This window comes from Micromys minutus (assembly GCF_963924665.1).
Source record: "Micromys minutus genome assembly, chromosome: 15".
Lineage (NCBI taxonomy): Eukaryota > Metazoa > Chordata > Mammalia > Rodentia > Muridae > Micromys > Micromys minutus.
The window spans coordinates 18,700,556-18,717,021 of NC_137984.1; the positions used below are offsets into that span (position 1 = coordinate 18,700,556).

The 16,466-nt window shown below is 34.5% G+C and overlaps 1 protein-coding gene across 3 annotated transcripts in view; it reads left to right on the forward strand.

Annotated features, from left to right (window-relative positions):
* Nucleotides 1-15,709, forward strand: part of YTHDF3 (YTH N6-methyladenosine RNA binding protein F3) — a 32,599-nt gene extending 16,890 nt beyond the window's left edge. For all 3 annotated transcript variants that reach the window (XM_080929507.1, XM_080929508.1, XM_080929509.1), the window contains 2 exons: nt 1,918-3,516; nt 12,624-15,709. In XM_080929507.1, the coding sequence (XP_080785633.1) occupies nt 1,918-3,516; nt 12,624-12,647 (1,623 nt within the window). In that variant the 3' untranslated portion in view covers nt 12,648-15,709. The remainder of the gene's footprint in view (nt 1-1,917; nt 3,517-12,623) is intronic.
* Nucleotides 15,710-16,466: the final 757 nt, after the last annotated feature.

Genomic DNA, 16,466 nt, shown 5'->3' on the forward strand with positions numbered 1-16,466 from the left:
GAAAGTAGTGGACAGCATAAAGAAAATGGGTTCCCTTAGTATCTTATCCTAAGGCAAAATACAAAAATTTTAAAAATTATTTACTCTTTCACAATCTGTCTCTCTCTCTCTCTCTCTCTCTCTCTTTCTCTCTCTCTCTCTCTCTCTCTCTCACACACACACACACACACAGAGCATGGATGTACTCATACACATGAGTGTACTTACTTATATAGTACTTTTATAATATTTCCTTTTGTTATTTTCTTATCCTTTCCTCTCTTACCCAATCTCCAACTCTGCTTTCACAGTTTTGTGTATGTGGAGTCTACTACATTTACAGTTGTGTGCATGAACCTGGTTAGAACCCTCTCCACCCCAGAAGTCATTATCTCCCTATAACTTATGAGAATTATGGGTTATGAATAGATTCTTTCCATCCATAATATGCTTTGGATCCAATCTTGTATGGGTATTGTTTGCATAGCCACAGTTCCTGAGAGTTCCTAGGTATACAATAGCTGTGCCATGTCCAGAACATAGATTTTTCATAGTACTGTCTATCCTCTGGTTCTTAGACTCTTTGCCTTCTTCCTTCATGGAGAGCCTAAGAGAAGATGATAGACATATTCTAATTAGGGCTAAGCATTCAAGTCACTTCTTAGCACTTGGATCAGTTATGATTTCCTGATTACTTCCTGCTACAAACAAGCTTCTCTGGCCATTGTTGAAAGCATTATTAGTTTATGAATATAATAATTTTTGAAACCATATCCATTTAGAAAAGGAACAGTAGTAGGTTATTTTTTAGGGCCTATGACTTTTTCTTTTCTAGCCATGGTCTTTTGAGCAACTGTAAAGTACTTCATATAAATTCTGCAGACCTAACATCTAAGCAGAAAGCAATTGGTTACCTCTCAAAACAGTTATGCCAGTATTGTACTGTGGAGTACGTCTTGCCTGACATTGGTATTGTGGCTTGCAGGGTCTACAGCTGGGTCCACAGTTGATGCCGTTTCTCCCATAAGATCTAGTGTGTTTTGACACTGTGAAAGCAAGCCATTAGAAAGGTAGAGAGGAAAGGTCTAATGTATTTCCCTCTTGATTTCTTTGTGTTTCACAACCAAAAATGTGTCTTCAGTAATGGGGGTCTTAGCATCTGCCTCCAGTGGGCAACCAAAGAACTCCAGCAATAGCTTGTATTGTTTTGAGGGCCTCTAGGGTCTCCTTTAGTGGAACTGGGATTCTAGGATCAGCAATAAAATAAATAATGCATTTCATTGTATTTCCTTTAAAAAATATAAGACAGGAACAGTTGTTTCATTGTGTAAGCATAATCTTGATTTTTTTTCCCCTTAGAATATATAGCAATTATACATTTTTTGTCTTAAAGTACAGAAAGTGGCTGAATTGATTCCATCATAAAGACTGCAATTTAATTCCTTTATTTGACATACATTCTAGATTTGTTTAAATTTTGTATGTAATTAGAATTTTGTGCCTGTAATCCTTATTTGCACTTGGTAGAAATTTTAGTATTTTAAAATTGGGACAGAAACATAATCTTCATTTTTCTTTTATACTTTCAGCCTAAAGATGTTGTAATTTATATTTTTAAAGTTTCTCAGCCATAGTTTGACATAATGTCAATGTTTATAATCATAGCATTTAGGCAGAAACAGGGGGATTGTGAGATTGAGATCATTTCACTGTCATTGAGATCATTGAGACCAGCAAGGCAGCAAGACTGACTATAGGGCTATAGTACTTGTAAATATTTCTGCTTATAACATTGATTTGAAATTTTAATTTTATATAGAACAGGCACACATTTCTTTTTTCATTCACTTAACACTGCTTTCAGTCTTTTAGATAACCTTTTTCTCTTTTCCCTTTAAGAGAACATTTCACTACTGATTGTGATCTTCTGTTTTGCAGAATAACAGCTATCCACCAATGTCAGATCCATATATGCCTAGTTACTATGCTCCATCCATTGGATTTCCATATTCTCTTGGGGAAGCAGCATGGTCCACGGCTGGAGATCAGCCTATGCCATATCTGACAACCTATGGACAAATGAGTAATGGAGAACATCATTATATACCAGATGGTGTTTTTAGTCAACCAGGGGCATTAGGAAATACCCCTCCATTTCTTGGTCAACATGGATTTAACTTTTTTCCTGGTAATGCTGATTTCTCTACATGGGGAACAAGTGGATCTCAGGGACAATCAACACAAAATTCTGCTTATAGTAGCAGTTACGGCTATCCACCTAGTTCTCTTGGGAGAGCTATTACTGATGGACAGGCCGGATTTGGCAATGATACTTTGAGTAAGGTGCCTGGCATTAGTAGTATTGAGCAAGGCATGACTGGACTGAAAATTGGTGGTGACCTGACAGCTGCCGTGACAAAAACTGTAGGTACAGCCTTGAGCAGCAGTGGCATGACTAGTATTGCAACCAATAATGTGCCCCCTGTTAGTAGTGCAGCACCTAAACCAACTTCTTGGGCTGCTATTGCCAGAAAGCCTGCAAAACCTCAACCGAAACTTAAACCCAAGGGCAATGTGGGAATTGGGGGTTCTGCTGTGCCACCACCTCCTATAAAACACAACATGAATATTGGAACTTGGGACGAAAAGGGGTCAGTGGTAAAGGCTCCACCAACCCAACCAGTTCTGCCTCCTCAAACTATAATCCAGCAGCCTCAGCCATTAATTCAACCACCACCATTGGTGCAAAGCCAACTGCCTCAACAGCAGCCTCAGCCACCACAACCACAGCAGCAACAAGGACCTCAGCCACAGGCCCAGCCTCACCAAGTGCAGTCTCAACAGCCACAGTTGCAGAATCGTTGGGTAGCTCCTCGGAATAGGGGAACCGGCTTCAACCAGAACAATGGAACAGGCAGTGAAAACTTTGGTCTAGGTGTTGTACCTGTTAGTGCTTCACCTTCTAGTGTAGAGGTGCATCCAGTGCTGGAAAAACTAAAGGCCATAAACAATTATAATCCCAAAGACTTTGACTGGAACCTGAAGAATGGACGTGTGTTTATAATTAAGAGCTATTCTGAGGATGATATACATCGTTCCATCAAGTACTCTATCTGGTGTAGTACTGAGCATGGTAATAAGCGTTTGGATGCAGCTTACCGTTCCCTGAATGGGAAAGGCCCACTCTATTTGCTCTTCAGTGTGAATGGCAGTGGACATTTTTGCGGAGTGGCTGAAATGAAGTCTGTTGTAGACTATAATGCTTATGCTGGTGTCTGGTCTCAGGATAAGTGGAAGGGCAAATTTGAAGTTAAATGGATCTTTGTCAAAGATGTTCCCAATAACCAGTTACGACATATTCGCTTAGAAAATAATGACAACAAACCAGTAACCAATTCAAGAGACACTCAAGAAGTACCCCTAGAAAAAGCAAAGCAAGTGCTTAAAATAATCGCTACTTTCAAGCATACCACCTCAATCTTTGATGACTTTGCACATTATGAAAAGCGTCAAGAGGAGGAGGAAGCCATGCGAAGGGTAAGAAGAATGCAGTAGTTTTTGTGTGAGAATTCTTCCTCATGGTATCCCTTTATACTTTTTACAGTCTGAACTTTATTCTGAAAGGAATCAACAGTGTAAGAAACAGAACTCTAATTCCCTCTCTACCCTTTCTAGTTACTGATCTTAAATGTTAGCTTGATGAAAAAATGCACTTAAATTTGAAGCACTATTTTCAAATGTTTTTTTGTTGCTTTGTTCTATGAGAAAGGTAGTCTGAATGTGAGTGTGTGTGTGTGTGTTTTGCAAAACTATAGCATTAGATTTATAGGACCATAGCTGGTGTAACAAAATAGAGCAAGAATTTGACATTTGGAAGGGGCATTATTTGTTAGGGCATGGCTTTTTTAGAGTTAGATCTGTAGCATTTGTTGTCTCACGTTAGAGTGCCTTCTGTGAGACATGGAGAAACTTTCTGAATTTATATATGTTTGCGTAAGATTAGAATTTGGTCTCTAGATAAGAATGGCTTGAGTTATTCTCTTCAGAACTGCAACTTTAATTTAGGGGCCTGTATGAAAAGAATGGGGAGAGTAGGAAATGGATAGGGTTTTTCATACTTAGTAAACATGTTTCTTTTGAAAACAGACAAGAGTAAATAAACACCTACTATGGAAATATTTGTGGGAAAATTAATCTTAAGGTGCACACTCGTCTTCATGAAAAACTGGCAGTGATTTTTTTTTTATGAACTCAAATATTGAATGACTTCTTATATACATGCAGCAGAAGAAATTGCTTCACTTAACATTGAGTACTGTGGTGAATTCTGTTTAAGTATCTCTAGTAATTAGTTTCCAAACCTTAGGGCTCACTGGAATGTTGTGGAACACACTTCTATATGTATTTAGTAAAGGACTTTAGTTACATTTCTAACAAGCACCTTAGGTAATTCTGGTGCTAGGTTTTTGCCATGCTGGACTATCAGAAACTGCTTGGAGTGATTGTAGACTGCTATTTGCATCTCAGTGGACTTGTTGAACTGAGTTCCTAAATATAGAGTTTTCTCGAAGTTAAATGTGGGAAGTGAGAAAAATAGGATCAGAAGTTGCCAGTCTTTAGCATAGCAACTAAATAGGTTGTAATTGTTATAAGACAGTGGATTAGGAGAATGGTTTGGAATGTGGATGGTGTGATGCAGGAAAAGATGTGTTGGGGAATATGCTTTATTTTAACATTTTTGAGAAACCTTGAGTTTTAGATAGTTGAGAGGCATGAGACTCAGAATTGGGTTTGTTTTTTTTTTTTTGTTCTTTCATAGCTGTTGAAATGGGATAAGATTTTCTAGGAGAAAAGATAGGGCAAGAAAATATATTTTTCCTATTTATGACCACCAATATTTTTCTAACTTAGTCTGAAAACTTAGTTCTGATTTTATTAATATTTAGATATTTATTTACATAATTTTAATATATTTTTCTTCATAGAGCTTTATGACGGATGTGCTATACTCTACATTTAGCATTATATACAACAGTAAGAGAAACTATAATTTTTTAGAACAGTGAGAGAAACTTTATTTTTTTTACAGTTATATTGTTTGATCGTTTCCTACAATTACATATTTATTTTAAATTTATTTATCAGTATTTTAGAAAGAATTGTCTTAAATACATTATCTTAAAGCCCTTCTTGATTAAAAGTCAGTGTATTCTTTTAGTCATCATACATGAACAGTTTTGTTGGCTATGTGTTTAATATTATGTCTGTTGTTAAGCACAGTACTAATTGTGGGTTCTCCTCTAGGGTCTATGACTATGTAGGAACAGGTTCTTGGCCCTGGTAGTGGTGCCAGGTATTGCAAAAACTGGGATTACAGTTGTACTCCACTGAACCCAGTCTTTGCTTTAATATTTTGAACCCTTTATAAGAGGTAAAACCTATGTTCATCTTCTTGTTGCTATTGAATTATTATATTTACCTTTTTATTTTTTTTTTATTCCTGACAATCGGAATTATCCAGTTTGCTTTTCCAGGCAACAAGATTTCTGTGGAGGAGCCTACATCGAATGTCCTGTCTGCCATATAAAGTTAAGAATGTTAGGAATTCTTATTTAAAAATGAGAGGTTTCAAGGGAATTTGAAATCGCAAGAGAAATCAATGCCAGTCAGTATTTGTGTAGGTACTATCTTGGACACATTCTTAGATCTAATTAGACAGTTTTCATTATATATGAGTAAAATGAAGTTTAATATAAATGACCAAGATTAATAAAAATAGGATAGTTCAGGGATCAAAAGATAGTATAACACATAAAACAGAAGCCTCATATAGTGATGGTTCATGCTTTTAATTCCAGCACTCAGTAAGAGGCAGGTGATACCTGGGTTTGAGACCAATCTGATTTACATACATAGTGAGTTCCAGGACAGGTGGCACTGTAGAGAGCCTTCAAAAGCATACAACTACATACATACATACGTACGACACACATATAAAACAGTTTGTCTAGTAGGAAGAATTTTTATTCCTACATAATTAGAGCAGACTACCAAAAAGCTACTGAAAAATTAAAACAAGTTTATCAGATTTAAAAAAGTGAGCAAGCAGATTCATGGGAATATACTTTAATTTTCTGTTAGATCTTGTTGATGATTTAGAAGTTCAAATTGAAGAAGTTAACCAAATGCAGAGTAATGGATATGAAAATATAAAAGAAAAAATGTAGTGGAAAGAGAAGTGATATGAGTTTTTTTAAGCACCAGGAAGAAAAAAAATCAACGGGAAGGATAATTATAGGAACATTTCAGGGTCACATGTTTTCAGATTGAATGGGCCTACCAAATCGTTATCAGGTTAGTTTAAAATAAAAAAGAACAGACATGAAAGGAGAAAATCTTACTAAGCAAAAGATGGAAAAGGTAAGCAGGGTAATTAGAAATGTCTCCTGGCTCTGTGGTATGAGAAGTGAGATTGAGGCTTCTGAGAACTCAGCTTTCATAGTTTCTGTTGTTCTTGCTTTTGCTGTTGCTTCTTTATGTTTTTGTCTTTTTAAAGAAAGGGTGAAAGAAGCATTTCAACAGAAAGAAAACTTTTGAAGAAATGCAGATAAATCCTGGCAGCTATTGGTTATATTGGAATATAAATATCACCCTACTCCCCCTTCTCCCCCCCCTTCAGAGGGTCTCTGAACACATTTTCAATTACAGGTTTGCTACTCAAGAGCAGAAGGAGTCTTTAAGCCTAACAAAATGAACACTTGATTGGGAAAGACTTGGCAGAGGGAGGAATATGGGAGGAAAAACAAACCTGTGGATAATCTTTGTTGACACAGGTGTATTAGTGATTGAGAACAGGAGAGTTTGCTCTATGTTCATTTCTTAGTGTCTAGAAAAATGACTGTCACATAGGTTTTAGTGAATACTGCCAAGTGTGTAAATGTTCGAAAATAGTGGGCCTCAGTCTTCCTAATGCTGTAATCCTTCAATGCAGTTTGTGCTGATCCAACTATAAGATTATTTTTCTGCTATTATAATTGGCCTACTGTTATGAATTGTAAGGCAAACATCTGATAGGCAAGATATCTGATATGTGACCCCTACCTAAAGTGGTGGTGACCCACAGGTTGAGAACCACTGCTTTAAAGAATTTTGTCAAGTTTTAATATCCTGGAATTATTCTTTTTTATTGGTCTAATCTCTATTTACTAGTTGTTCAGTGTTTATAATAAATGCTACCTGTTGATGTCTCTATTGGTGCTTATAGTAAGTTATAAAAGTTCAGTTTTAGCTAGATCATTAGCGAGATACAGTGGGACACACATTTTTATATTTCTGAAGGTAACAGTTTATTATTAAATTTTTATGGTAATTTGAGGAACAGTTCCTTAGGCTTATTATTTAAAGTCCTGTGATTTAACACTAATTTTGAAAAATATGTCATAAAATGTAGTAGGAAATTATAGTATATAATTGATGAGTCAAGAATTTTAGTAGTAACAAAGTTATAATGGCAGCATAGCAGAGGAATTTAAAATGGAAATGTTAGGAGAGATTTTTCCCTGCATTGAATTGTAGGTAGTGTTTACTCAAGTATCTCTATTATCTTAACTTGCTTCCAGAAGAATTATTTCTATGCATTGTCCCTTATATAGTCCTCATATAGTCCTTAAAAATGAGAAGAAAATAAAGAAGATCTGAATGGATTCATCCAGTATACATTTTAGTTACTCTCATAGTAATAGACTATTTAGGTAATTCTTAGAGATTTTTCTGTCATAGTGTTGAATGAATCATCTATTTTATATCCTTTTTAATTTTACTCTTATAAATCCAATTAAATATATCAGCAGTTTTAGAATTTATTAACTTAACCTTTATATTTTTTTGTGTGCTAGTGTTTGGCTTTTGTGTATGCTTGTTCACATTTGTACAGTTACTGTAGTGGCCAGAAGAGGGATCAAATTCCCTGGGTCTGGAATTTCAGATGGTTTTGAGAGACACAATGTAGGTGCTTGGAATTTGAACCCAGGACTTTTAGAAGCGCTCCTGCTCTTAACCCCTGAACCATCTTTCCAGCCCTAGGTGTTAGTCTTAATAGCTAGCCTATTTTTGTTTTTTGTTGCTGTGATAAGAGTATCTTTTGGTTAACATTTTGTGACTTTTCTTAATATCTCTCTCTTCTGTTTTCTTCTCTCCCCACCTACCCCCTTCAGCTTGTGGTGGTTGTGTTACATTCTAGTGCTTCATAAAAAAAAACTTTCAGGAAACGAATGACCTCTCTAGTTCATCAGATTAGTCATTGATAATGGGGATGATATTTCCTTCCTGCTTTGATTTTGAATATATATTACTAAACTGAAGAGGATTTCAATTAAAAAGTGTATTGTTTTTCTCAGCAAATTGAGGATCAAGTGTATTGTGTGGTTTTTTTTTTTTTTTTTGAGCACTGGTTCACTGAAGTTGCTTGTTACCTTAGATTTTGTAATTCTGCCTCTGTGTCTCGTGTGGGGTTATATTCTTTATATTTTTATTTTTATAAATATAAGATTATACATTTTCTAACTTCTTAAAAAATTTTTTAAAATTTTTTTCCCTCTCAACCACCTCCCTCTCCACCCCTCCCCTCTCCATCCCTCCCCTCTCCATCCCTCCCCTATCCTACCTTCCTTCCTTCCTTCCTTCCTTTTTTCATTTATTTATTTATTCGTTTCTTTCTTTGTTCTTTCTTTAACACAGGGATTCTTTGTGTAACCCAGGTTGCCCCGGAATTCAATCTGTAGACCAAGCTGGCCTGAAACTCAAGGGATTCACCTGTCTTTGCCTCCAAAGTGCTGGGACCATTGCCTGGCCCAGAAAATATTTCCTAAAAAAATTATTTATGAATCATTTCTCCTGTAAATTGACTTTGTACTTAACCAAACTTCTTGGTTTTAGGGTAGTACTTTTTTTTTTTCTTCTACATCTGAGGAATATTTTAGCTCAGAATTGAATACTGGTAAAGTTAGGGGAAAGGCCTGGAGTTTCTTTTCCCTTGCAGTTCTGAATTTATGCTACTATATGCACAGAATTTTGCTGCGGATGGATCACAGTACTTACTGTATTAGTTGTCTCTGGGTACCTAATATACAATTCAGTGGCTTAACACACATCTTGCAGGTTCTTTTCTTAGAAATCAGGGCAGAGTTGGCTGGATTTTTAGTTTTAAAATTTCTTACAAAGTGGTAATCTGTGCTGATCCTAGACTATCATCTGAAGACTTAATGTGAGAGATTTGCTTTCAGAATCATGCCAGTTTTGGCAGAATTTAGTTTAAGGTGTGCTGGACTGAGGGCCTTTTTTTGTGTCCTGACCATAAGATACTTGCTTCTGGGCTGAAGAAGCAGTTTTATTGGTAGAGTGCCAGGCCAGCCAGCATTCAAGAGACAATTCATAAAACAATGATTGATAGTAATAAGCCTGTAATCCCAATATTCAGGAGGCATCCAGTAAGGCAAAGGAAGAAGAATCAGTGTGTCTTTGGCTGTCTAATGTGTTGAGGCCAGTCTGGCAGACACAAGACCTGGTCTCAAAAAAGGAAAAACACAAAAACGAAAAGGAAAGAAACCAAACTAAACCTAAACAAATAAAAGATAGCAGTTAGGTAGACAGTAGCAACGTAAGGAAGCAGTGTGTATCTAGGTGGGATTAAAGCTTCTGCAGCTTATTTATAGAAGTCACACCTTATTTCTGTTTCCTGTTCTGTTGACTAAAAGGAAGTATTCATTGGGTCTGGTCCACACTTAGGGGAGAAATTGATTGCACAAACTCTTTAACACAGAACACTGAGAGCCATTTCTAAAGCTACTTGAAATTACTTTTAATCTTCTACACAGGATGTCCAATGTCCTCTTCTAGCTTCTGTGGGTTTATTGGATACCCATGTGGTACGCAGACCACATGCAAATAAAACACCAATATTTGTAAAATAAATTTGTGAATAACATTTTTGTTTCAAACTATAAAGTCAAGGTGAGTTTCTCAGATTTTGGGTGATGTGGCAAGAGAGATGTTCAGAACATAGAACATAGAAGCAGGTGCTCAAGTAGTCTACAGTAGGTAAAATTGGGAAGAGTTGGGAGTAGTAGTATAGAAATTGAATGAAGTTTGAAAAATATGTCCATACATTTGTAGAAATCTTCAGCAGACAATGTTGAACAGGGTATGGTTTATTAGATACTAAGAAAGAACAAGTTAAGAGAATTTCATTGAATAATTTTAAGTATCTAAGCATAGGATTACATTTTGCTATACTAAAGTGTAATAAAGGTGTATTAAAGTATCATTTTGGAAATATTCTAGCCATTTTGTGTGTGTGTGTGTGTTTGTGTGTTTACTTTTGAGGCTTGCAGTGAACCTGATACCAGCTTCAGACCTGTTTTGTAGATCAGACCGGCCTTGTGTCCTCAGTTGTCTAGCTGTAGCCCCTCTAACGGATGCAAGAGCTATGGTGTGGAGTGACGCATACCTGAGATCCCAACATAAAGAGAGGCTATCCACAATGGCCCCAATCTTTCTAAAATGACACTGTAATCTTTCATTTTACTGTTTTTCCATTTTACTAGTATAAATAAAATTCTTTTAATATCTGACATTTTTATATTTTAATAATATATGTTATAATTATACTATATAATATGTATAATAATGCATACTCAGTATTATTTACTAGATGCTTATAGGGGGGAAAATGTCTCCACCAAATTTTACTAATTTACACTGTAATGTTCTTTAACATAATTTCTGATTGATATCGACTTCCTGGGTCCTGGCAGGAAATTTTCAATTTACTAAGAGAAATTTCCACTCAACTCTCTTATACATTTGAACATTTGTTTGTTGATCGTTAGAATTCTACTAACAGGCATAATATAGTATATTCAGGTCAACTAACTTTGCCTTGCATTTTAATGTTAGATGTTCTTAAACATGTATTTGCCACATTTTTTCATCAGGTAAATATTGACTAAAAGGTTAGCAGTACCTCCTAAGTATATGTTTACTTTATAGAGAACACAGTATTTATGTCCTATTAGGAGAGTGTTCTAGTTTTCATTGTCTTATTAAGTTCATTTGTAAATATTTTTGCATGCCTTTGTAAATGGGATTTAAATGTTCAGTTTGTTTTAATTGTTTACTGTTAGCTTATGTTTTTTAATCCACCAATATTGTCAAATTCATGCATTAGTTTTGTGTGTGTGTGTGTGTGTGTGTGTGTGTGTGCGCATGTGGACACCAGAAGTCGATGTCAGTGTCTTCTTTTCTACACTGTTTTTGGGAGAGACTCTTTCTGATCTACATAATACTCCTTCCCCCCTTCCCACATTCACTCTCTCTCAATCTTTCTGTCTCTCTCTGTCTCTCACACATACACAAACACAGACTCACAGATTGTTTTGAAGTGTCATTATGAGGCTTGCATCCTGGATTGATGTGTGATCATATACCTAATTTAAGTTTTCTGTGCTTTTTATATTTGTTTGATATGCTTATCTGTTTTACTAAGAAAAACATGCTACATTCTCCTATTAGGAATGTTAGCTATTTCTTGTAAATCGACTTAGTATAGAATTGCTTTTAAAACCTTGAGTGTACCACTTACCATTTAAATGGCCACTTCTGTCTGTAGAAATAGCTTTCATCTCTGACCGTTGACCATTTTGTCTGACATCATTTATTTTGTGTTTTGTTTCTGTTATTTTAACTTTCCTTTGCCCTTGTTCTTTGGATTTCCCATAAACATGTAATGCAAGATTTAAATAATTATTAGTTTTTATTTTTCTGGATTAGTGTACATTTATGTTGACGCATGTACATATTTAAAAATGTAAATAATTTAGTTTTACTAGTATTTTCTAAAATCTTTTACTCTTATCTCTTAGTCTTAATGAGTTTTTTCTTTTATAGTTTTTCTTGCTATCTTCTTTTTTGTACCTTTAATTGAAAGTTATGCTTTATAAAGAGAGGCACTAATTATATAATCTAATTTAGTGATTCTATAAAAGTTGATTACAGTGCAAAGTGAAACATCCAAATTTTTAAAAATAATAAGTTATCCTAACGGATCACTTGTCATACCTTTCTGACTAATATAGTCTTAGGCCCCTCTAATTTCTCTCCTCTCTTCCTTTTTTCCCCCTAATATAACTAACAACTTCTTGAGAGACAGTTTTAGCCCCCTTTATTCTTGAGATGAAAAGAAAGTTATAATATACTGAAGTGGAAGACTTTTTAAATCAAAGTCATTCCAGAATTAATACTGAACTAGTTACTTATTGTACCTTTATTTTATTGCAATTTAAGTCTTCATCTTAGTCTTTAATTTGGTATATCACACATCTAAACTTTACTGCAAGGACTCAAACAAAACACAAAAACATCATAATGTTCTCACCATGTAGTAAAATAAGGATATAAACTATCTTGAATTAAGGCCTTTGGGTTTAGAGTTACTTATTTGAGTGATTTGTAGTGATCATCTCACTGTGGTCTATGGACATAATAACTGGTATTTGAAGAGTTGTATCTAGAGATAATTTACATTGTATGTGTCTATAATCTCCACATAGTGATTGTATTTTGTTATAATATTTATATTTTTCTTTCAGGAAAGAAATAGAAACAAGCAATAACCACCATGTGGAGATGTCCTATTACAATGACAACACTAATGATGTAGACTCTGGAAATGCCTAATAAGTCAAAGAAGACGTTATTAAAGCTTTTTGTTTTCTGCTTAAGGTGACATCTTTGAACCCTTTAACACGAAATTGACTCTTGTAATGGTTTTCATCAGCGCATCTGCCCTTATTCTCTCACCAAACACACTTGAGAACTGTAACTTCATCAAGCACTTTGTGTCCTGAAGCTTTTACCAGTACCTGCTGTCTTTTGTAATTATGCATCCTAGCTAAGGCACAGAAGACTGAATGAATTGCAAGGATTCATTAACTCTTTGAATTTGTTAAGTACTAACAGTTAACCATTAGAAGTGGTTCAATGATGTAAGAGTCTCACTGCTTCAAATCTTTTCATTGTTGTAGTTTTTAAATTGTCAATTTTTAGCTATTTGACAGACTAAAAGCAAAATAATCATGCCATATTTAGTCCTGGAGTTCAAGTCTGAATGTTTATGTGAAAAATTATTGTAGCAAACTTTTAATATGGCAAAGCAACCTTATGCTCTATTTTAGCCAAACAATACATAATCTAAAATTATATATTAGAACATTTCCCTTGTCTTCAAACTACTTGATGTAACAGATATTGATATGCAGCTTGGTGGACTTCACCAATTAATGCACACCCTCTTCTCCAGTTATATGCACACTGAGAATATGCGTTGGTTTGAGGGATTATTTTATTTCTACCACTTAATGAATCTCAACATTTTGAGTAAATGTACCTCAGTCTAATCAGACTTTTTATGACCTTTATAACTACATTTAAAACCCTTAAATTCTATTTCTGGGTGTTTGCGAGCCTGATTGCTATCATGAAGTAAAAATTTATTACTCTAGGTATTCACTAGATAAATATAGTTCTTGTTTAGTATGCATATACTGTTCCTCAACTCTTCTCCAGCTTTTGCAGTGTACTGGCATCTTTAAAATACTTTGAAAATATGGCCTTGATCCATGAATTAAATCAGTATCTAAGTGAATGTGTTGATGTTTTATTGATGAGATCTATATACGTGGGAATACAGTATATATCTGGGTATTCTTATAGATAATCTTTTTAACATCCTATTTTTTTCATTAATTACATATCAACATTAATTTTGTATCTTGAAACAAATTGATTTTGTATAATTGAATGTGTTGTGCATCTGTATTTGATTTGATGGCATAAGGTTATGAAAATAATGTCCTGCCCCTGATATTACTGTTTTGAAAGGAGAAAGCTATGTAGAATGATATGTTAAGGGTGAAAATAGCAATACTGTAGATTTGAATGTCTTTATGATCTGCATTAGCTCATTTATGTTTACATCGTGTTTAGAGATATTTTCATTTGCTCTTGTCTTCGCTCACTTAACTTCAAAAGCCTGGTGACTGATATTTTTTTGAAACTTTGATTTATATAATTTTTATACAATGTTTTAGAATGTACAAATATTGTATTTTTTAATGAAAATACAGTATTTGTAGATGACCATAGCCACTTCACAGTTACTTGTTAGTCCCAGTGTAGTTATGCCAGTGTTTACTGAAGGGAACACAAAAATATTAATGGTATATTACAGAATGAAAACTTTCTTAAAGGAAAATTGCACCTATTTTACCTTTCTGAGACTAAGCCATGAAATCTTATAATATGTCTCTTAACTATTTATAATGAAAGTTGGCATTTGGGTATAGTCAGCACAGCAATGTTCTATATCCTTAAGATTGTATAAGTAGGACATTTTAAAGATGACACACGTCACTCTGGAGCTCCTACTAGAGAAAACTGTAAAAGGGTGACCTTGTAGGAAGGAGCTGAGTCCTCCCCCTGAGGTTCTCTTTTTCTTGGTGCTTTATTAGCAACTCTGGATATTTTTATAAAACTAGTTACATTATAAACTAATTCAGTCTTGTTTAATTTACATTAGGTTTTATGTAAGAAATGTCATCAAAATACCCAATGAGCAGGCTGATTGCAGTAGACTCAGACAGGGCCACTGAATCTCAGCTGAGAGTCTATTTGTGGTGAGGAGAACATCCCAGTGCCTTTAACCTGAATTTCTAATCTTATGTGAAATGGGTGCAGCGTTCCTTTGGACACAAGCTTCCACGTGGTAATTTGTTTTTCTCACTTTAAGTATTCCCCAAAGCAACAACTTTCTCTTCCTTCTTGGTCAGTCAGTATATTGTAAGATTATTTTCCATTAAATGAAATAGTTACAGGTTGTCTCTAAAGTACAACCAACAGAATGTTTAACTGCGGGGACCAAAAGGGAGAGACTCTGAGCTCTACAAGAGTATATATATAATAAAATGTTTGAATAATATTAAATTAAGACATTATTGGTCCTGTGATTTCTTGCTCAGTGTTTTTCCAATTTGTCATTTGAATGATTCTTACTAAAGTTATTTTATGTGGGTATTTTATTTTTAATGGTATTATAGTTTGTATATTTAACAGTAAGGGGGAAAGTAACCAAAATTAGTATTCTTTCACTATACGTATTGGTACTTGAAACTTCCTTTAAAAAAAAAATCGACAAAAAAAAAAAAAAAAAAAAAAAAAACCTCAACCTTTTAGTGCTTAATTCCTCATTTTAACCTGTGATCTTTCTAATTGAAAAGCTGTGTTATTTTTGAGTACCATGCATGTGGGAGTTAAGCTGATGTTGAAATAGTTTGCAGTAAAAAAACAAAACAAAACAAAAAACAATCAGCTTAAGCCATTCAATCATTTCAAGTGCGTTCTGCATCCTTTAAAAGTAAGTTTGTGAGATTTTAAGAGAATTGTGTTTTCATTAAATTTTGTGTATTTTTTTTGTTATGCCATGTAAATTCCCCATTTCCTATGATTAAAGGAAGGGTATGATGAAATGATTAGTTCATTTACATTCACGTGTAGCGGTTACATGAGAATTTAAATTTTGTCGTGTTTGGGTTTGTTCATTTCTGTGAATGATGGTACAGTAGGTGAGAATTTTTGTTATGGTACCGAACTCATCATTTGGTCCTCTTTAATCTTTGAGGGTTTCAATAAAAATTGTTCACTCTAATTTGTGTTCTTTCCTTTTTAGCTATTTTTACAATTGTATGCTGCCTGCTAGAAAATAACTTTTGCCTACTAATATTTTCCTGGTTGACAAATGCATGTAAGTTCCTCATTTTAGTCACCCATTTAATTTAAGTGAATTAAAGACAGGGAGGATAAGATCCCTTTGTCTAATCAGCCTGTTTACTTACATGTTCTTAATACTTAAAATAGAGAAGGCTTTTTAATTTTATTTTTATTTTTTAATGTAGTAGGAGGAAGTAGTGGTGCCAACAGTTTAAGAACCTATCTTGGTTCCAAGGAATGCTTTTCTAACAAATTTTATATTATCTTTTAGAATTAATGGGATCATATGATAGGGTCATGGTAATTCTGAGTGGTATGTTGGTCATTAACTTAGCTCACTATAAGCAGTTGTTCAGATGAGAAAACGAAAAATGTAGTTTTGTGTTCTCAAAACTAGTTGCGTGTATACAAAAATCACTCCTGTGTCAGATGCCCACAGTAGCTGCAGTAGCAACAGGCACTTCTTTATGATCTCCCCAAGAGAACATTTGTATTTTATCAGTGTACATAGAATTAAGAACAGTCATCATTCATCTAGAGTTGGAACTCGATTACTCTTCACTGATTTTGCTTCTTAGTGTTGGATTTTGTGATTCTGTTCTAGGAACTAAGATATTTGTACAGTTAGAAGTTAACAGTTCTAGGTGGTAATCTTTATTTCCTACTTA